This window comes from Lontra canadensis, unplaced genomic scaffold (assembly GCF_010015895.1).
Source record: "Lontra canadensis isolate GAN:19392208 unplaced genomic scaffold, GSC_riverotter_1.0 scaffold6, whole genome shotgun sequence".
Classification (NCBI taxonomy): Eukaryota; Metazoa; Chordata; class Mammalia; order Carnivora; family Mustelidae; genus Lontra; species Lontra canadensis.
Window position 1 is genome coordinate 33,701,784 of NW_022631000.1, and position 14,940 is coordinate 33,716,723.

At 40.5% G+C, this 14,940-nt stretch overlaps 1 protein-coding gene across 8 annotated transcripts in view; it reads right to left on the reverse strand.

Moving 5' to 3' along the window:
• PLCH1 (phospholipase C eta 1) overlaps nt 1-14,940 on the reverse strand; it is a 218,913-nt gene that overhangs the window by 40,529 nt on the left and 163,444 nt on the right. For all 8 annotated transcript variants that reach the window (XM_032852566.1, XM_032852565.1, XM_032852561.1 and 5 more), the window contains 2 exons: nt 6,217-6,337; nt 25-196 (listed from right to left, as the gene is read on the reverse strand). In XM_032852566.1, the coding sequence (XP_032708457.1) occupies nt 25-196; nt 6,217-6,337 (293 nt within the window). The remainder of the gene's footprint in view (nt 1-24; nt 197-6,216; nt 6,338-14,940) is intronic.

Consider the following 14,940-nt stretch of genomic DNA (forward strand, 5'->3'; position numbering starts at 1 on the left):
GACTACATTCCTTGGGGTAATTACCTTCACTAGGATTTTGCCTTTCAAACTTTGAGGGCTTGGGAGCTGTTTGGTCTCTCCTGTGTCTACAGATGACAGGTCCAGTTTGTCTCCAAATATTCCTTTCAGGTACTGAGCAATCTTCCTCTGCTGCTGGACACTGCAGTGATTCTCAATGGACAGTATAACTGGGAACCTAAGAGGACAGCAACAGATTCTAAAGGCATCACATACAGGCAACTCACAGGGCTGTTTGAACATCATTCCGTATTCATTATGTTCTTATAATCCTGGTGACAGTATTTGGGAGAGCTGTGATGATTAAAATGAGAAAGATGGAAGATGCATTTCTTTTTTTTTTTTAGATCTTATTTATTTATTTGGGAGAGAGAGAGAGAGAGAGAACAAGCTAGGGGAGAGGCAGGCAGAGGGAAACACAGGCTGCCCATTGAGCAAGGAGCCAAGTGCAGGACTCAATCCCAGAACTCATGACCTGAGCAAAAGGCAGACACTTAACTGACTGAGCCACGCAGGTGTCCCATGAAAGATGCATTTTTTTTTAAAGATTTTAATTATTTATTTATTTATTTATTTGGCAGTTCACAAGTAGGCAGATAGGCAGGCAGAGAGAGAGAGAGAGAGAGAAGAGGAAGCAGGCTCCCTGCTGAGCAGAGAGCCCAATGCGGGGATAGATCCCAGGACCCTGGGATCATGACCTGAGCCGAAGGCAGAGGCTTTAACCCACTGAGTCACCCAGGCACCCCAGAAAGCATTTTTTAAGAAACTCTGCTGACCAAAATTATTTTGCTAGGCATAATGGCTGAACAAAATATCAACCATGTGGGACGACCTCATTTAATATTTTGCATTTAAAAAAATGGTTCATTCATTATGTCTCTTTTAAAAGAAAAAAAAAAAGAGGCAATTTTAAGAGAGATAAGCCTAAAGAAAGAAAACTCATATATTGTAATTTTGTCTTATTTATTCAAAAATCTAAAGTAGACAAAAATATATGATGGGGAAAGACAATCTCTTCAATTAATGGCGTTGGGTAAACTGGACAGCTAATGCAAAAGAAAGGAACTTGACCTCTTTCTTACACCATCCTCAAAAATAAACTCAAAATGGATTAAAGACTAAAGTGTGAGACCTCAAACCACAAAAATCCTAGAAGAGAACACAGGCAGTAATTTTTCTGACATCACTTGTACCAACATTTTTCTAGACGTCTCCTGAGGCAAGGTAAACAAAAGCAAAAATAAACTATTGGGACTACATGAAATAAAAAGCTTTTCCACAGTGAAGGAAATCGTCAACAAAACAAAAGGCATTCTACTAAAGGGGAGAAGGGATTTGCAAGTGATATATCCAAAAAGGGGTTAATATGTAAAAAATATAAAGAACCCATACAACTCAACACCAAGAGTCCTCCAAAAAATCCAATTAAAAAATGGACAAAGGGGCACCTGGGTGGCTCAGTGGGTTAAAGCCTTTGACTTCAGCTCAGGTCGCGATCTCAGGGTCCTGGGATCGGCGGCCGCATCGGGCTCTCTGCTCAGCAGGGAGCCTGCTTCCTCTTCTCTCTCTGGCTGCTTCTCTGCCTGCTTGTGATCTCTGTCTGTCAAATAAATAAATAAAATCTTTAAAAAAAAAAGCTGATTAAAAATGGACAAAGGACCTGAATAGACATTTTTCCAAAAAAGATATACAGTTGGTCAACAGACACATAGAAAGATGCTCAGCATCACTATCAGGGAAATGCAAATCAAAACCACAGGAGACATCACCTTACACCTGCCAGAATGGGTAAAACCAAAAACCCAAGACAAAACAAGCATTGGTGAGGATGTGAAGAAAAAGAAACCCTCCTATGCTATTGGTTGGAATGCAAACTGGTGCAGCTACTATGGAAAACAGCATGAAGGTTCCTCAAAAAGTTAAAAATAGAAATACCATATGATCCAATAATTCCACTATTGGGTATCTACCCCTCAAAAAACCCAAAAACATTAATTCAAAAAGACACAAACCCTTATGTTTACTGGAGCATTATTTACAATAGCCAAGATACAGAAGCAACTTAAGTATCCATTGCATTGTTAGCAAATGGGTAAGGAAGATGTGGTGTGTACACGTACACACACACACACACACACACACACACACACACGAATATTATGCAGTCATAAAAAAGGAGTAGGTTGTACCATTTGCAACAACACGGATGGACCTAGAGGGTATTATGCTAAATGAAATAAGACTGAGAAGGACAAATGCCATATGATTTCACTCATATGTGGAATCTAAGAAGAAAACAAATGAATAAACAAACAAAAAGCAGGATCAGCACTATAATACAGAGAATAAACTAATGGTTGCCAAAGGGGAGGGGGAAGAGGGGCTGGGCAAACTGGGCAAAGGGCAGTGGGAGGTATGGGTTTCCAGTTATGAAATGAATAAGTCATGGGAATAAAAGGTACAGCAAAGGGCACACAGTCCATGGTATTATAATAACATTGTATGGTAAAAGTAGCTATACTCGTGGTGAGCACGGTATATATATCAACTTGTCAAATCACTATGTTGTACACCTAAAAATAATGTAACATTGTGCATCAACTACACTCAAATAAAAAAAAATAAACTTCAGGATAAAAACTTAAATAGATTCCATTTTTTAAAATGTCTAAAGACATCTAACAGATCACTGAATACAGATATTTAAAAATATATTATCAGCCCCCGGCTTGAAAATCACTATGGAGGATAAAATAGCATAATGGAATTTCACGATTTATAGCATCCTATGCCAAACATTTGAAAATCATTTGTATAGAATTATATACTAGTCTTTACTTTCAGAAGAAGCCAGTATTCACTCTCCCCCAGTCCTCAGGTTCCTGTGCAGAGAACATGAAACCCAAGTAGACTGATTGCCAAAGACAGCCTCCGGAGTTGGTGGTCAAGGCAGAAAGGGAACCCGGACTGATCTCTGCTCTTACTCTTCTTCTGACATTGTTTTTTCTTCAGAGTAAGAAATTATTTCAAATTTCACTTGCTGGTTTTTTCTACTTTTCTGTCATGTATCTTCTGAAGTAATAGACCATATATATTTTCCAGAGTATATAGCCAATATTTAAATTGGCTCATATATCCATGTAGAGAAAAAAAATTTTACTTCTGGGCTTGTATGGCAGCACATGGTTCACAGGAGGGTCTATAACCTCCTGAAATTACATCCTTTCCTCATTAGTAAAACCTGATGCCAAAGGTAATAGAAGAGATGAACCTTTGTAACCAGAGTGGGCTACCTTATTCTGATCTATTTGTTCTTGTGTCCACATGGACTTATCCCAGAGTGTTAGAAAGAGAGAAAAACAACAAACTAGCAAGAGATTATCTATGCAATCACATCAAGGTGTTCTAACAACGAATTTTTAAATTACCAATCTGTTTATAAAAAAGCCTATTAGTGTCTAATGATACTCAACGTAAAGCAGCACCTCTCGACGGGGGACAAGGGAGACCGTGACTCACCGTTCCCAAAATAGCTATCTGTCAACATCTGAAGACATTTTTTGGTGCTCACAATATTGGGGGGAGGGGGAGAATGCGACTGACATTTAGTGTGGACAAGTCAGGATGCTGTAACCATTTTACAATGCACAAGACAGTTTCCCACAACAAAGAATTATCTGGTTCAAAATGTCAATGGTGCCAAGGCTGAGATACCTGGGTATAAAGAAGGCCTAAGAAAGAAAAGAAAAAGACTGAACTTTTAATATGTGCTAAACAAGCATTATTAACTTTTCATTTCAAGTACTTTTCTCCTAATAGCCCCAAACTTGAAGTAAGTCCTGTCAAACACCCAACTTCACATTTTAGAAAACAATGGCAAAACCACTCCATCAACTTTGCTGAAACTAGCAAAAATGAGGGTAGAAAAGACCTGTCAGTTGATACTATAAACCAAAGCTGCCAGGCAGCATGCATCTCTCATTGCAACAGCATTTTAGCCTCATGGTTAATAAATAAGAAGACCAAATATTAAAAATTTTAAAGGCTACTAACTTTTAAAAAATTAATTTTACAGAATTGTAATTTTGTTTAATTCCAAAAAAATCATTTCTTAGCTGTCTGGTATATTGCAGGCACCTGCTAGGCAAGAAAGAATGAATAAGACATAGCCCCATATTTCCAATGAGCTCATGGTCTTAAAGACTCAAAAGAAGGCAGGAAGCCAACAGTTACAATTGAGTGCTACATAGGTATATCAGAAATATGCTCAGGGTGCTAAGAACAGAGAAAGGAGCATTTAAATCAGCTGGTATATCAGTAAGTCTGACAGAGGGACAGTATCTGAACAGTCTTGAAGGATGGATAAGGATTAGGCAGGTGGAATAATGGGAAGAATGTGGAGGGCAGAGAACAGCACATCGAGGTAGGGAGTTGTGAAAGAACTGGGGTCACTTGGGAATCCAAGAGAAGACAAAGGCAGAATCCCCGCAGAGCAATGATGGAAGACCCTGGGAGAAAGAGAAGAGGCCACGTCCTGAAGGACCTGGAAGACATGACTGCATACCACAGGGAGCTTCTGAAAGACTTTAAGACATACAGCAGCATACTTGTGTTTTCAGAAAGGAAAATATTGCACTGGAGTGGAAAATGACCCAAAGGGAAACGAAAACGGAGAGAAGGCAATGGAGTCAAAAGATAATTTAGGAAGTAGAATTGACAAGAATTGGCTGAATCTAGAATGACTCGGTTTTTGGCTAAAGACATGGTAGACAGCGTTACCTCTTACTAAAGGGAAATAGAGCCAGAGGACGTTTGGCAGAATGAAGTGCTGAGTTCAGGTTGGGACATAAGCTCCATGATGGTAGAAGTCTTCTCTTTTGTTCAGTGCTGTGGCTCCCTGAACTTATTGCAGTGTCCCTGGCTTAGAGTAGGCATCATAAAATACCTGAATAAGTAATGACATGTGCTGATTTTGAGGTACCTATGGGATACGTAGGTGAATTTTTACTAAGAATTTTTCTAGGGGTGCCTGGGTGGCTCAGTTGGTTAAGCGTCTGCCTTCAGCTCAGATCATGATCTCAGGGTCCTAGGATCCAGTCCCATGTCTGGCTCCCTGCTCAGTGGGGAGCCTGCTTCTCCCTCTCCTCCCCATTGTGCTCTCTCTATGTCTCTCTCTCTCTCTCAAATACATAAATAAAATCTTAAGAAAAAATTTTTTAAAAAGGAATTTTTCTACATAGTTCTGAAACTGAGGGGAAAGTTCTGGACATATAATTAAACAGCCCAAAAGCAGAACAATGGCAATAACTTAAGAAATAGTGACTATTGGGAGTGCCTGGGTGGCTCAGTCGGTTAAGTACCTACCTTCGGCTCAGGTCGTGATCCCAGGGTCCTGGGATCACGTGCTACATCAGGCTCCCTGCTCAGCAGAGAGCCTGCTTCTCCCTCTCCCTCTGCCACTCCCCCTGCTTGTGAGCTCGCTCTCTCTCTCTCTCTCTCTCTCTGTCAAATAAATAAATAAAATCTTAAGAGAAAGAAGGAAGGAAGGAAGGAAGGAAGAAGGAAGGAAGGAGGAGGGAGGGAGGGAAGGAAGGAAGAAAGGAAGAAAGGAAGAGAGAAAGAAAGAGTGACAGAGGAATGAGGAAATGGAATAGAAGACCTTAACCAAAAAAAAAAAAAAAAAAAAAAGAGTGAGAAACAATGATGGGATAGAGAGTAATGTTATAATAGAAGCCCCCCAAAAAGCAAGTATTAAGGAGAAAAGAGTCACCATTATCCAATGCCAAGAAAGAGTCAAGTGACAAGTCACAGTATATACAGGACACCCAGCAAGGCTAAAAACCTAGCTTTTATTTTACTATATTGTAATATAATATCAATAACCTATTTATCACATATAGTAACCTATGTTTCCAAACTTTATGAACACTGTAGAAATGCTGAAGTCAGTCTTCACAAGAACAGGCTCCAAGGAGGCAACGTCTTGAGACAGAATAGGGTAAGAAATAAATGGAGCATGCGAAAGTACAAACATGGAGCGCATATTACTTGCTCACAATTCTTTGTTGGGAAAGAAGGGAGGGAACAAGGGTCATAGAAAGGGAGACGAAGACTCCAAGGAAGGGTGTGTGGTTTTGTAGTTGTGGTACATCAGCCAATGCTCTGTGTGCTAGCTTAGCTCCCAAGTGTTGTACTTACTCATTCTTCACAAAGGCGTGCTTGTTGATGGTCTCCACAACGTCTCTGAAGAGAATTTTTGAAGTCAGAGTATAACCATGGTGGACCACTGGCTCTCCATCTGGGCCATCCCAACAGTCAACTGCCAAGAACAGAACTTCACATCAACAATGCAAAGTTTTCTGGTGTTTGTTAATATTTCTGGAACTATCAGATAAATATTATTCTATAATATATCAGATAAATATTATCAGATTAAATATTATTATACATGTTATGAGCATGACAAAGATATCAGACAGAGAGATGGGTGTTCTGGCATATTTATCAGAATAAGGAATTAAAGATAATAACAATTTGTTTCTGAGTGCTTATAGTTAACAAAGACGTCATATTCACAAGCACCCTAGCATTTACCAAGAACGCTCGTTAGAAATCGATCTAAAGCCAATCAAGTACACCCAAGACTAGTGATACTTCTTAACGGGTTGTTTCTCTAATTTCACTTCTTCATTTTCAGCTTACTCAAGTCTTTTGGTAAATTGCAGTGACCCTCTCAAATTAATAACAGAATTCTTCATTACTGTTCACTTAAACTCATTATGTTTCTTTTAGATTTTCATTTTATTAATTTACAGGAGCCATAATATAACACTGACTTCTTAAGTTCAAATCCTCAGGCCCTGCCGAGATTTATGTGAATACAGGCAAATGATTTAATCATTTGAAAGCCTTGCTTTCCCCCACTGAAGGGAAAGAATGGTCGCATTTGCATCATAAGTTTGAGTGATGCCTATGTAAAGCTGCTTGTAATACTACAGGATACATAGCAATTGTGATTGTTACTGATAACACTGATACTGCTCTACGTATAGACAGCCTCACTGGCTCCCAGCTCAAGAAACACAACCACCACCATCCACCCTGACTAGGAATTTGCCTTCCCTGTTTTACACTCGAACATCAGACTGGTTTCTCAAAATGATGCTTTCACCGTGTTGTTCCTTTGCTCAAAAGTCTACTACTCAGCGCATAACACAGCATTTACTCAGTAGATATATGCTGACTTTATTAATATCCTACAGCAGCTCCTGCCTGCTTAACGCCAAGGTCTCCATCTCTTGTGCTAGAGACTGGCTAGCAGCTCCCTCAGCCTGTAACCACTTCCGCCCTGGCACACAGCCGGACTACACTGCCCAGCCTTCCCTTGCAGTAGGATGTGGCCATTGAAATGTGGGCTGAAATTATGTGCACTGCTTCCACATCTGGTCTGTGAAAACTTGCCCTACACAGTCATCCATGCTTTCTTCTTTTGTGATCACTGTAGAAGACATGTGCTGGAGATGGCATGATCCAAGACCCCTAAATCATTGCTTGAAAGACTCACCTATTAGGGACACCTATTTTGGACTTTACATAAGCAAAAAAGAAATTTCAGTTGTTTTAAGGCACAGAGATTTTAGGTTTAACTCTTAAAGGAACTACTGTTGCCTTAATACCTTAGCTCCCGTCTGACAAGTCAAACTTATTTTCTCCTACACCTGACACTCACAGACAGGTTCTTCCATTAGACAAGTTGCCTCAGAGACAACCCTACCTCCAGGACTCTGCTTCTTTCATTTAAGGTCAACCAAAATGCCCTCTTTCACGTTCCTTATCTAAATCCCAATCAAGGCTAAGCTGGGGTCCCCCATACAACCTTGCCAGTTCTGGTGACATTGCCTTCCATATAGCATAGGCAGGCAACTCTGCTTGCCAGAGCTGAGAAAACTCAAAACTCTAGATCTTACTGCCATGAGTTTTCCCAATTTTTAAAATATTGGGAATGCATCCGTTTTTAAAATCACAACATGAGCCAAACATTCTGCACGCTGGATTTGGCTAATGGATGCCAGTTAAAACTTGGAGTTTTAATTAGGGCCAGATAGCTCATGACCACACCTGTTCCTTATTTTAGTAGTAGCTTCCTCATACATGTGCTTTGTATATTACATCAGGGCACGATCTGTCCATTTTTTCCCTAAAACTTTAAAGCTGTTCACCATAACCGTTAATAGGATTTGATGGGTAATTCTATGTGTCAACCATGCTAGGCTACAATGCCCAGTTATTTAATCAAACGCCAGTCTAGATGTTGCTGTAAAGATATTTTTTAGATGTGATTAACATTTAAATCAATAGGCTTTGGGTAAAGTGAATTACTCTCCATAAAGTGTGGGCATCATCAATCAGTGGAAGGCCTTAAGACGCAAGACTCCCATTTCCTGAAGACGCAATTCTCCCCCAAGCCTGTAACATCAACTCCTACCTAAGGTTCCAATCTGCTGGTCTGATGTATGTATTTCCGACTGGCACATCTCCATGATCAGGTAAGCCAATTTCTTAAAATCGACCAATCTTTCTTTCGCACTCTCATATATATGAGAGAAATCCTATTAGTTCCATACCCTAATAGAGTTACCTATATTATAATTAAACATTGACTGTTAAATTATCCTTAGGAAGAAAAATGGAAAAGGTAAGAGGAGAAAAAGGCTAATATCTTTTCAAGGCTGATACCATAGGAATATAGGAAACAAATTTTAAAGATGCTGTTAAGGAGATCCAAGGTTTTGGGATACCAGCATAAAGAGTTGCACTGTTTCTTTGGGCCTACAAATGAGGTAAAACTTATCAAAGACATTTTCTAAGAAGAGAAGCTCCAACCATCTTTTGACATGTTCTTAACATTCTTTAATTTTTCTTTGCATAGAGGTATGGAAAGAAGGAACAGAGGTTTCCAATGTAATTTGAGTAATTTAGACCCTGATCTAGCCCCCTTGTGGAGGAAAAAGGACATAACAGGGTTTCTCATAAATGAACTAACATCCTAGCAAAAAGAAGGGATGTAGACCAGGCAATGCCATGTCCATTTGATTATCATGTATACAGAAAAGCAGCTGTTAAAACTACATTGGGCATGAAAGAAGATGTTCTTTTGCTAACATTTATAACATAAGCAGAATATCTGTAGCCGAGGATGGTTCTTCTTCTTCTTTTTTTTAATTTTATTTTTTCAGTGCTCCAAGATTCATTGTTTATGCACCACACCCAGTGCTCCATGCAATATATGCCCTCCTCAATACCCACCACCAGGCTCACCCATTCCCCCCTCTCCAAAACCCTCAGTTTGTTTCTCAGAGTCCACAGTCTCTCATAGTTTTTCTCCCCCCGATTTCCCCCCACCCACTTCTCCTCTCCATCTCCCAATGTCCAAGGATGGTTCTTCTAATGCTCAGTTTTTAGATCTATTTCATCACCTGTCTGCTAAATGAGGATAACAACATTCCCAAATGGTAACTGGCATCCTAACATGTGGCAGTCACAGCCAGGTTCAAATGACAGTGAAGGTTCCTGTAAGAGCTCATGCTGTAACGGGAATGCTGGCAAGACAAAAATCCTCTAACCAATCCCCCTAGCCACAAAATTACCAGGGGCCTGTTTTTCAATCACGTCACATATTAGAGGTCCCTGAAAGCACTCTGACAAAGGGTTGGTCAGTTCTGCAGGCTAGCCAAGCAGCTAACATGGCAGCTTTTCATAATGGAACTTAAAAGCATTCCATCCTGATAGCCCTCCCAGAGATAACAGGAAAGGTTGTAAACCGATGAGAGCAGTGATGCTACATCAGTTCCATAATGAGGGTGAAAATCCCCTGGACAGAACATCCATATTTATTAGGCAACTTGGGCTGAAAATCAAGGGAATGAAAGGCCATGTAAAAAATGTTATCCAGTTGATTTGCTGACAAACCCACTTCCCCAAAAAAGACCTGTTAGTCTTCCCCAAGACACTGTGTGTATCCTGACCAAGGACATTCCTGCCGCTGAACTAATGGAGATGGAAAACACAACTTGATCAAACTAGAAGCTCAAAGGTGGAGAGATTCTTCAGGTCACGCTACCATGAAGAACCCGTCCGGAATCATTACTGTCTACCTCTAAGTGCTATGCTCGGCAAAAGCTGCTTCCAAAAAATATCTGTGGGACCTAAAATTTCCAATCCTTGACCTGCTATGTTCTATAAATCAGGTTCTTTATTCCTAACTCTAGTTACTTCAGAGTAAAAACAACTTGATCCAGACCCAAGGTAGATGACATAGCACTGGTACCTATAAGCACTGGTGTCTCGGGCCCAAGCTTCAGCTGTGAGCTCAGATCTTCAAAGCACAGGGCTCGCAGAAGTTATCAGGAGAGCGCAAAAGATCATGTCATCAAATTCTCAGTCTACAGGAACATCTAAATATTTAGATGGTGGTCCCAATCTTGAACCGAGCGAATTCCTTCTTTTAAAACACCTCCCCCCTCAGTGCTTCACTTCACTTTCTCTAGCCTTCCTTCTGTGACCTGATGACCTTCCTTTGATCCCTCCTGGGGCTAATCATGCCATGCAATGCTTGCTCCTCCAGAAAGCACATGGACTTCACAGAGAACAGGGGAGTAGGGGAGTTAGATCAACTTGCGTTCAAATCTCCAGTCCCATGCTTCCTAACTATGGGAACTTGAGCCACTTCACCACTCCAAGTTGGGGGTGTCCTCTCAAGGAGGCTATTCTAGCTCCCTTAGTGTTGTAAGACTCAAATGAGTCTTTACAATGGATGGAAAGCACTCAGTCGGGACCTGGCTCACAAAAGGGGCCGAAATCATAGTAGTTCCCCTGTTCCTCCACACAGAACATTCAAAGCCAAAGTGATAACCATAATTTTGAATACAACACAGATTCCAGACAAAGCTGATCAAGTCCCTCAGATAAATAAATTCTTCTCCTCGACAAAACCTTCCAGAAATAGTAGTCTGACTTCCACTGCCCACTTACAATAGCTTATTCCAATAGCAATAACTTCAAGTAAGCCAAATAAGAGGGGAGGGATTTGCGGCTCTAAGCTGATGAGGGAGGTATTGGAGGGACTGCACGTCCTTTAAAGTGACACCAGAGCCGTACATGTTCTCAGTTGGTGTGAGCATCTGGAGCAAGGTAAGTTTTTAGAAAAGAACAGCCAAGTAGCTTCTATTACTTTGGTGACTGGCAGTTAGGAAGAAAGAAGGGAGAGACCAGAGAAGGCCAATGTCCAATATCATCTGCCACAGACAATTTCTAAAGGCTCTCATTTTAAAATTAAAAGATCCCTAAAAAAAAAAAAAGCTAAGATTAAAAATCACTTGTACCTCGCTATAAATTGTCTTAATCAGATAATTTTCCTTCTTAATACCCCAAACAAAACTGGAGGGTTACATGTTCTGATTCAGGATAAGGAACTGATCGTGGGAACATGGTTAGGCTTGGGTAGGACACTGATTTTTAGAGAGCAAAACCAAAAAAGAGAAGACTGGGTACCTGAAAAACCTGGAAAGCAAAAGAAATACTGCACAGGACACAGCAGTTTAAAAAAATTGCAAAACAGTCTGGAGTTAACAATCACGTCACAGAGCCATTACAAGTCATTTTCCTTCCTTGGCCTCAAAGGACATATCACCATTTCAAATGATAGGCAACCATCACTATGAATCCAATGAGGGTCTGTGCTCAGGGAACCTCTATGCATGTCACACACGTAAAACTTCTTGAGTGCTGAACAAACAAAGGGTTGAATAATGGCTGAGAGCAGGATGTCATCTCGAGACCTTCTAAAAGGTTTTTCTTTATGTTAATACTTTATAAGCATCTTCATTACTCAGTTGCTTAAGCTACTCAATTGTCTGTCACTCATGTCAGTAGGCGTTCTCTGCACCAACTGCAAAAATGCCGTGTCTTAAAGCATGAGGTTCCAGAACACTAAATTTGTAGTGGCTCTAATTGTTTTGTATGCAGACAGTTTTTAATGCCTGTCCAGTTTTAAAATGTTAATTGACCCTTAGAACATTCCAGAAACTATCTGACAAAGACCCATCCACTTATGAGTCTTACCACCTTACTACTTTATTCCTTTCCCCTACACTATTCCACCCCCCCAGCACAACACCCCTGTTTTCCACCGCTAACCCCCACCACACCCCCACCAAAAAGTGATTCCCTTTTGCTCCGTGGAATCTCCGTTCCATCACAAATTCACTTTTATCATCAGACTCTTTGCAGAGTTCTCCTTCCACCTCCGAATCTTGATTAACCATCAGCTTGCCTTGGAGGATACCACCTTTCTCCACAGGGGCTTTTTTTGTATAAATCACAGACCAGGGAGCATGCTCCAGGCCTTTATTGGCACTTTTAAATAACTGTTCTCCTATATTCATTTAAAAATTAATCCCCCCACTTTGGAACCTCACTTTATCCAACTCTACGTTTCTGGCATCTTCCAAGTGCCTTTCCTATAGCATTCTTTTTGCACTTAAGTATCTGATTTACAGTTTTTAATCTCCAACTTCTAATCTTTAAAAATTTTAATAATGAATCTACCTGTCAACATTCGTGAGTTAAAAGTCCATGTGGGCAATTTACTCAGTCTCTTAGCTTTAACCTTCCCAATGCTAACAAACTCCTCTCCACTCTTCATTCATGCTCACCCACCACACGGCCTGGATACAGTCATCACCTGTAACTACATCCAAAATCCCACTCTGTGATGACAATTCTCTGTTCTTATTTTTTGTATGTGTGATGACAACTTTCTCCATCTTTTAATCTCTTGGTTGTCTTACCTCATTTTGTAGCCCCATATTCACCTTTTTTCCTTTCTAAGACGCATGGACCTACTGACTAATTACTTAAAAGAGCTCTCACCAACACCTTGATGATATTTTATACGACTTAGAAATCTAGAGGCTTGGATCAATTCTATAATCTATCTTCACTGTTCCTATACCTAATCTTTCTCTCTCTCTCTTTTTAAGAATTTATTTATTTATTTGACAGAGAGAGACACACACAGAGAGAGGGAACACAAGCAGGGGGAGTGAGGGAGGAAGAAGCAGGCTTCCCACAGCCCATCAGGGAGCCTGATGTAGGGCTCAATCCCATCACAACTCCAGCCCATATCTAATCTCCTGGGAATTGGATGGGAGGAGTCTAAGCATGCAGATTTTGTATAACAAAACGATGGTTTTTAGACTGTTTTTTGAAATTAACTAGGATTTCTCCAGTTTATCTTATCAACTCCTTTCCCATTGTTTGTTGATCTTAAGCCCCCAAACTGACTTCCCCCCACTTTACCTTCGTAAATGATCCTCTCTTCCCAGAGAAAGGAGAGGCAATCAGGCTTAAACACTTTGAGAATCTCAGCCCCCATATCCCATCTAAAAACAGAATCTGTGTCCTCGTTTCTTCTTCTTCCAAGTCTCAAAACCTCCCCAAACTATATCACCTAGTTTTCCTCAAATGGGAAAAAATGCCAAGTGACTAACCCATAGCAGCTACCCACAACTTCCCACTAGCCTGTCATCAAACCTATCAAAAGATACCTATAACCTTGCAGCTGTCAAATGCAACCAGATTGGATGATTAGTGTTTGCCTTAACTTACTTTGCTGTTGCATGGGACATTTTTGCCCATTTCATTCCTTAGATCCCAGTGACCATTCTGTGTCGTCCCGGTGGTTTCCCCTTGCTCTTCCTGCATGTAACTGCCAGATAACACTTAACTCCTCAGGCCTCATTGCTTGTCCGCTCCTCTCTGTGGGTGATCTTGTACACTTCCAAGACCTTAACTATCACATACAAAACTCAGAACTATGGAATCTTTATCTTGCCTGGATCTTTCCATTTTGTTCAGATATTATTATCCAACTGACTGATAAAAACGTCCAAGAGAACGTTACCAAATGACAATAAACTCAAGTGATAGAAAACGTGAATGCTCTTACCCCAAATTCCCTACAGTACATGGTGGCACCATTCACTCATTATAGCTTTCACCCTCATTTCCTACATCCTTTACTTCTTGCATCAGGTCGTGCTGAGTTGTCTTCTTTAAAATCGATGCAATCATCTCTCCTCCTCACTTAGTCCAAGTTTTTATAACCCTTCCACCGAATCATTAAGAACCTTTTCCACCATTTTCCTTGCTCTATCTAGCTTCACCCTGTTTCTCTCCACAAACACATATTCTTTAAAAAACAAAAAACAAAAAACAAAAACTGTCCTCCTACACAGAGACGCATGTGATCTTTCTAAACTACAAGTCTGATCACATCACAGTATGTACTAAGACTTTTCATTGGACCCTTGTTACCAAAGACTAGAATTCCTCAAGCCCTTTAACCCTTTATGATGGACCCAACTTTACCTTCCCAGCCTATTTCTCATCGCATTTTATCTCACACCTTACTCTTCGTACTTCCACTTCTCTACCATGTATGTGATTGGCCTGGTGGAATTCTCACACTGTCCCACCGTTTTTAATGGCCACCCATTCTGCCAGACTGTCAGCTCCTTGAAGACAGACACCTGTATCTATGTCCCCACAAGCAAGACCCCATTAGAAATGTAATAAACGTTGTTGACTGAGAGACTATAAAGCGTCTTGAAAGCAAAGAGTCATCCAGAACTATGTCTGCCACTGTCGAATCAAAAATACCTTTCTAGGAAAACTTTCATTGTCACCCCAATCTTTTGGCAACTGTAGGTGTGCTTCCTAACTTCTGATTTATCTCCTTTCCTCCTGATTGGACAGTAAGGAGAAGCCAGAGAGCATTACGAGTTAAGAATGATGCTACAACAAGCAGAAAAATGGTTCTGGTTCGTGTGCCTATTTCAAGTCTCCACTGTTTATACTAGA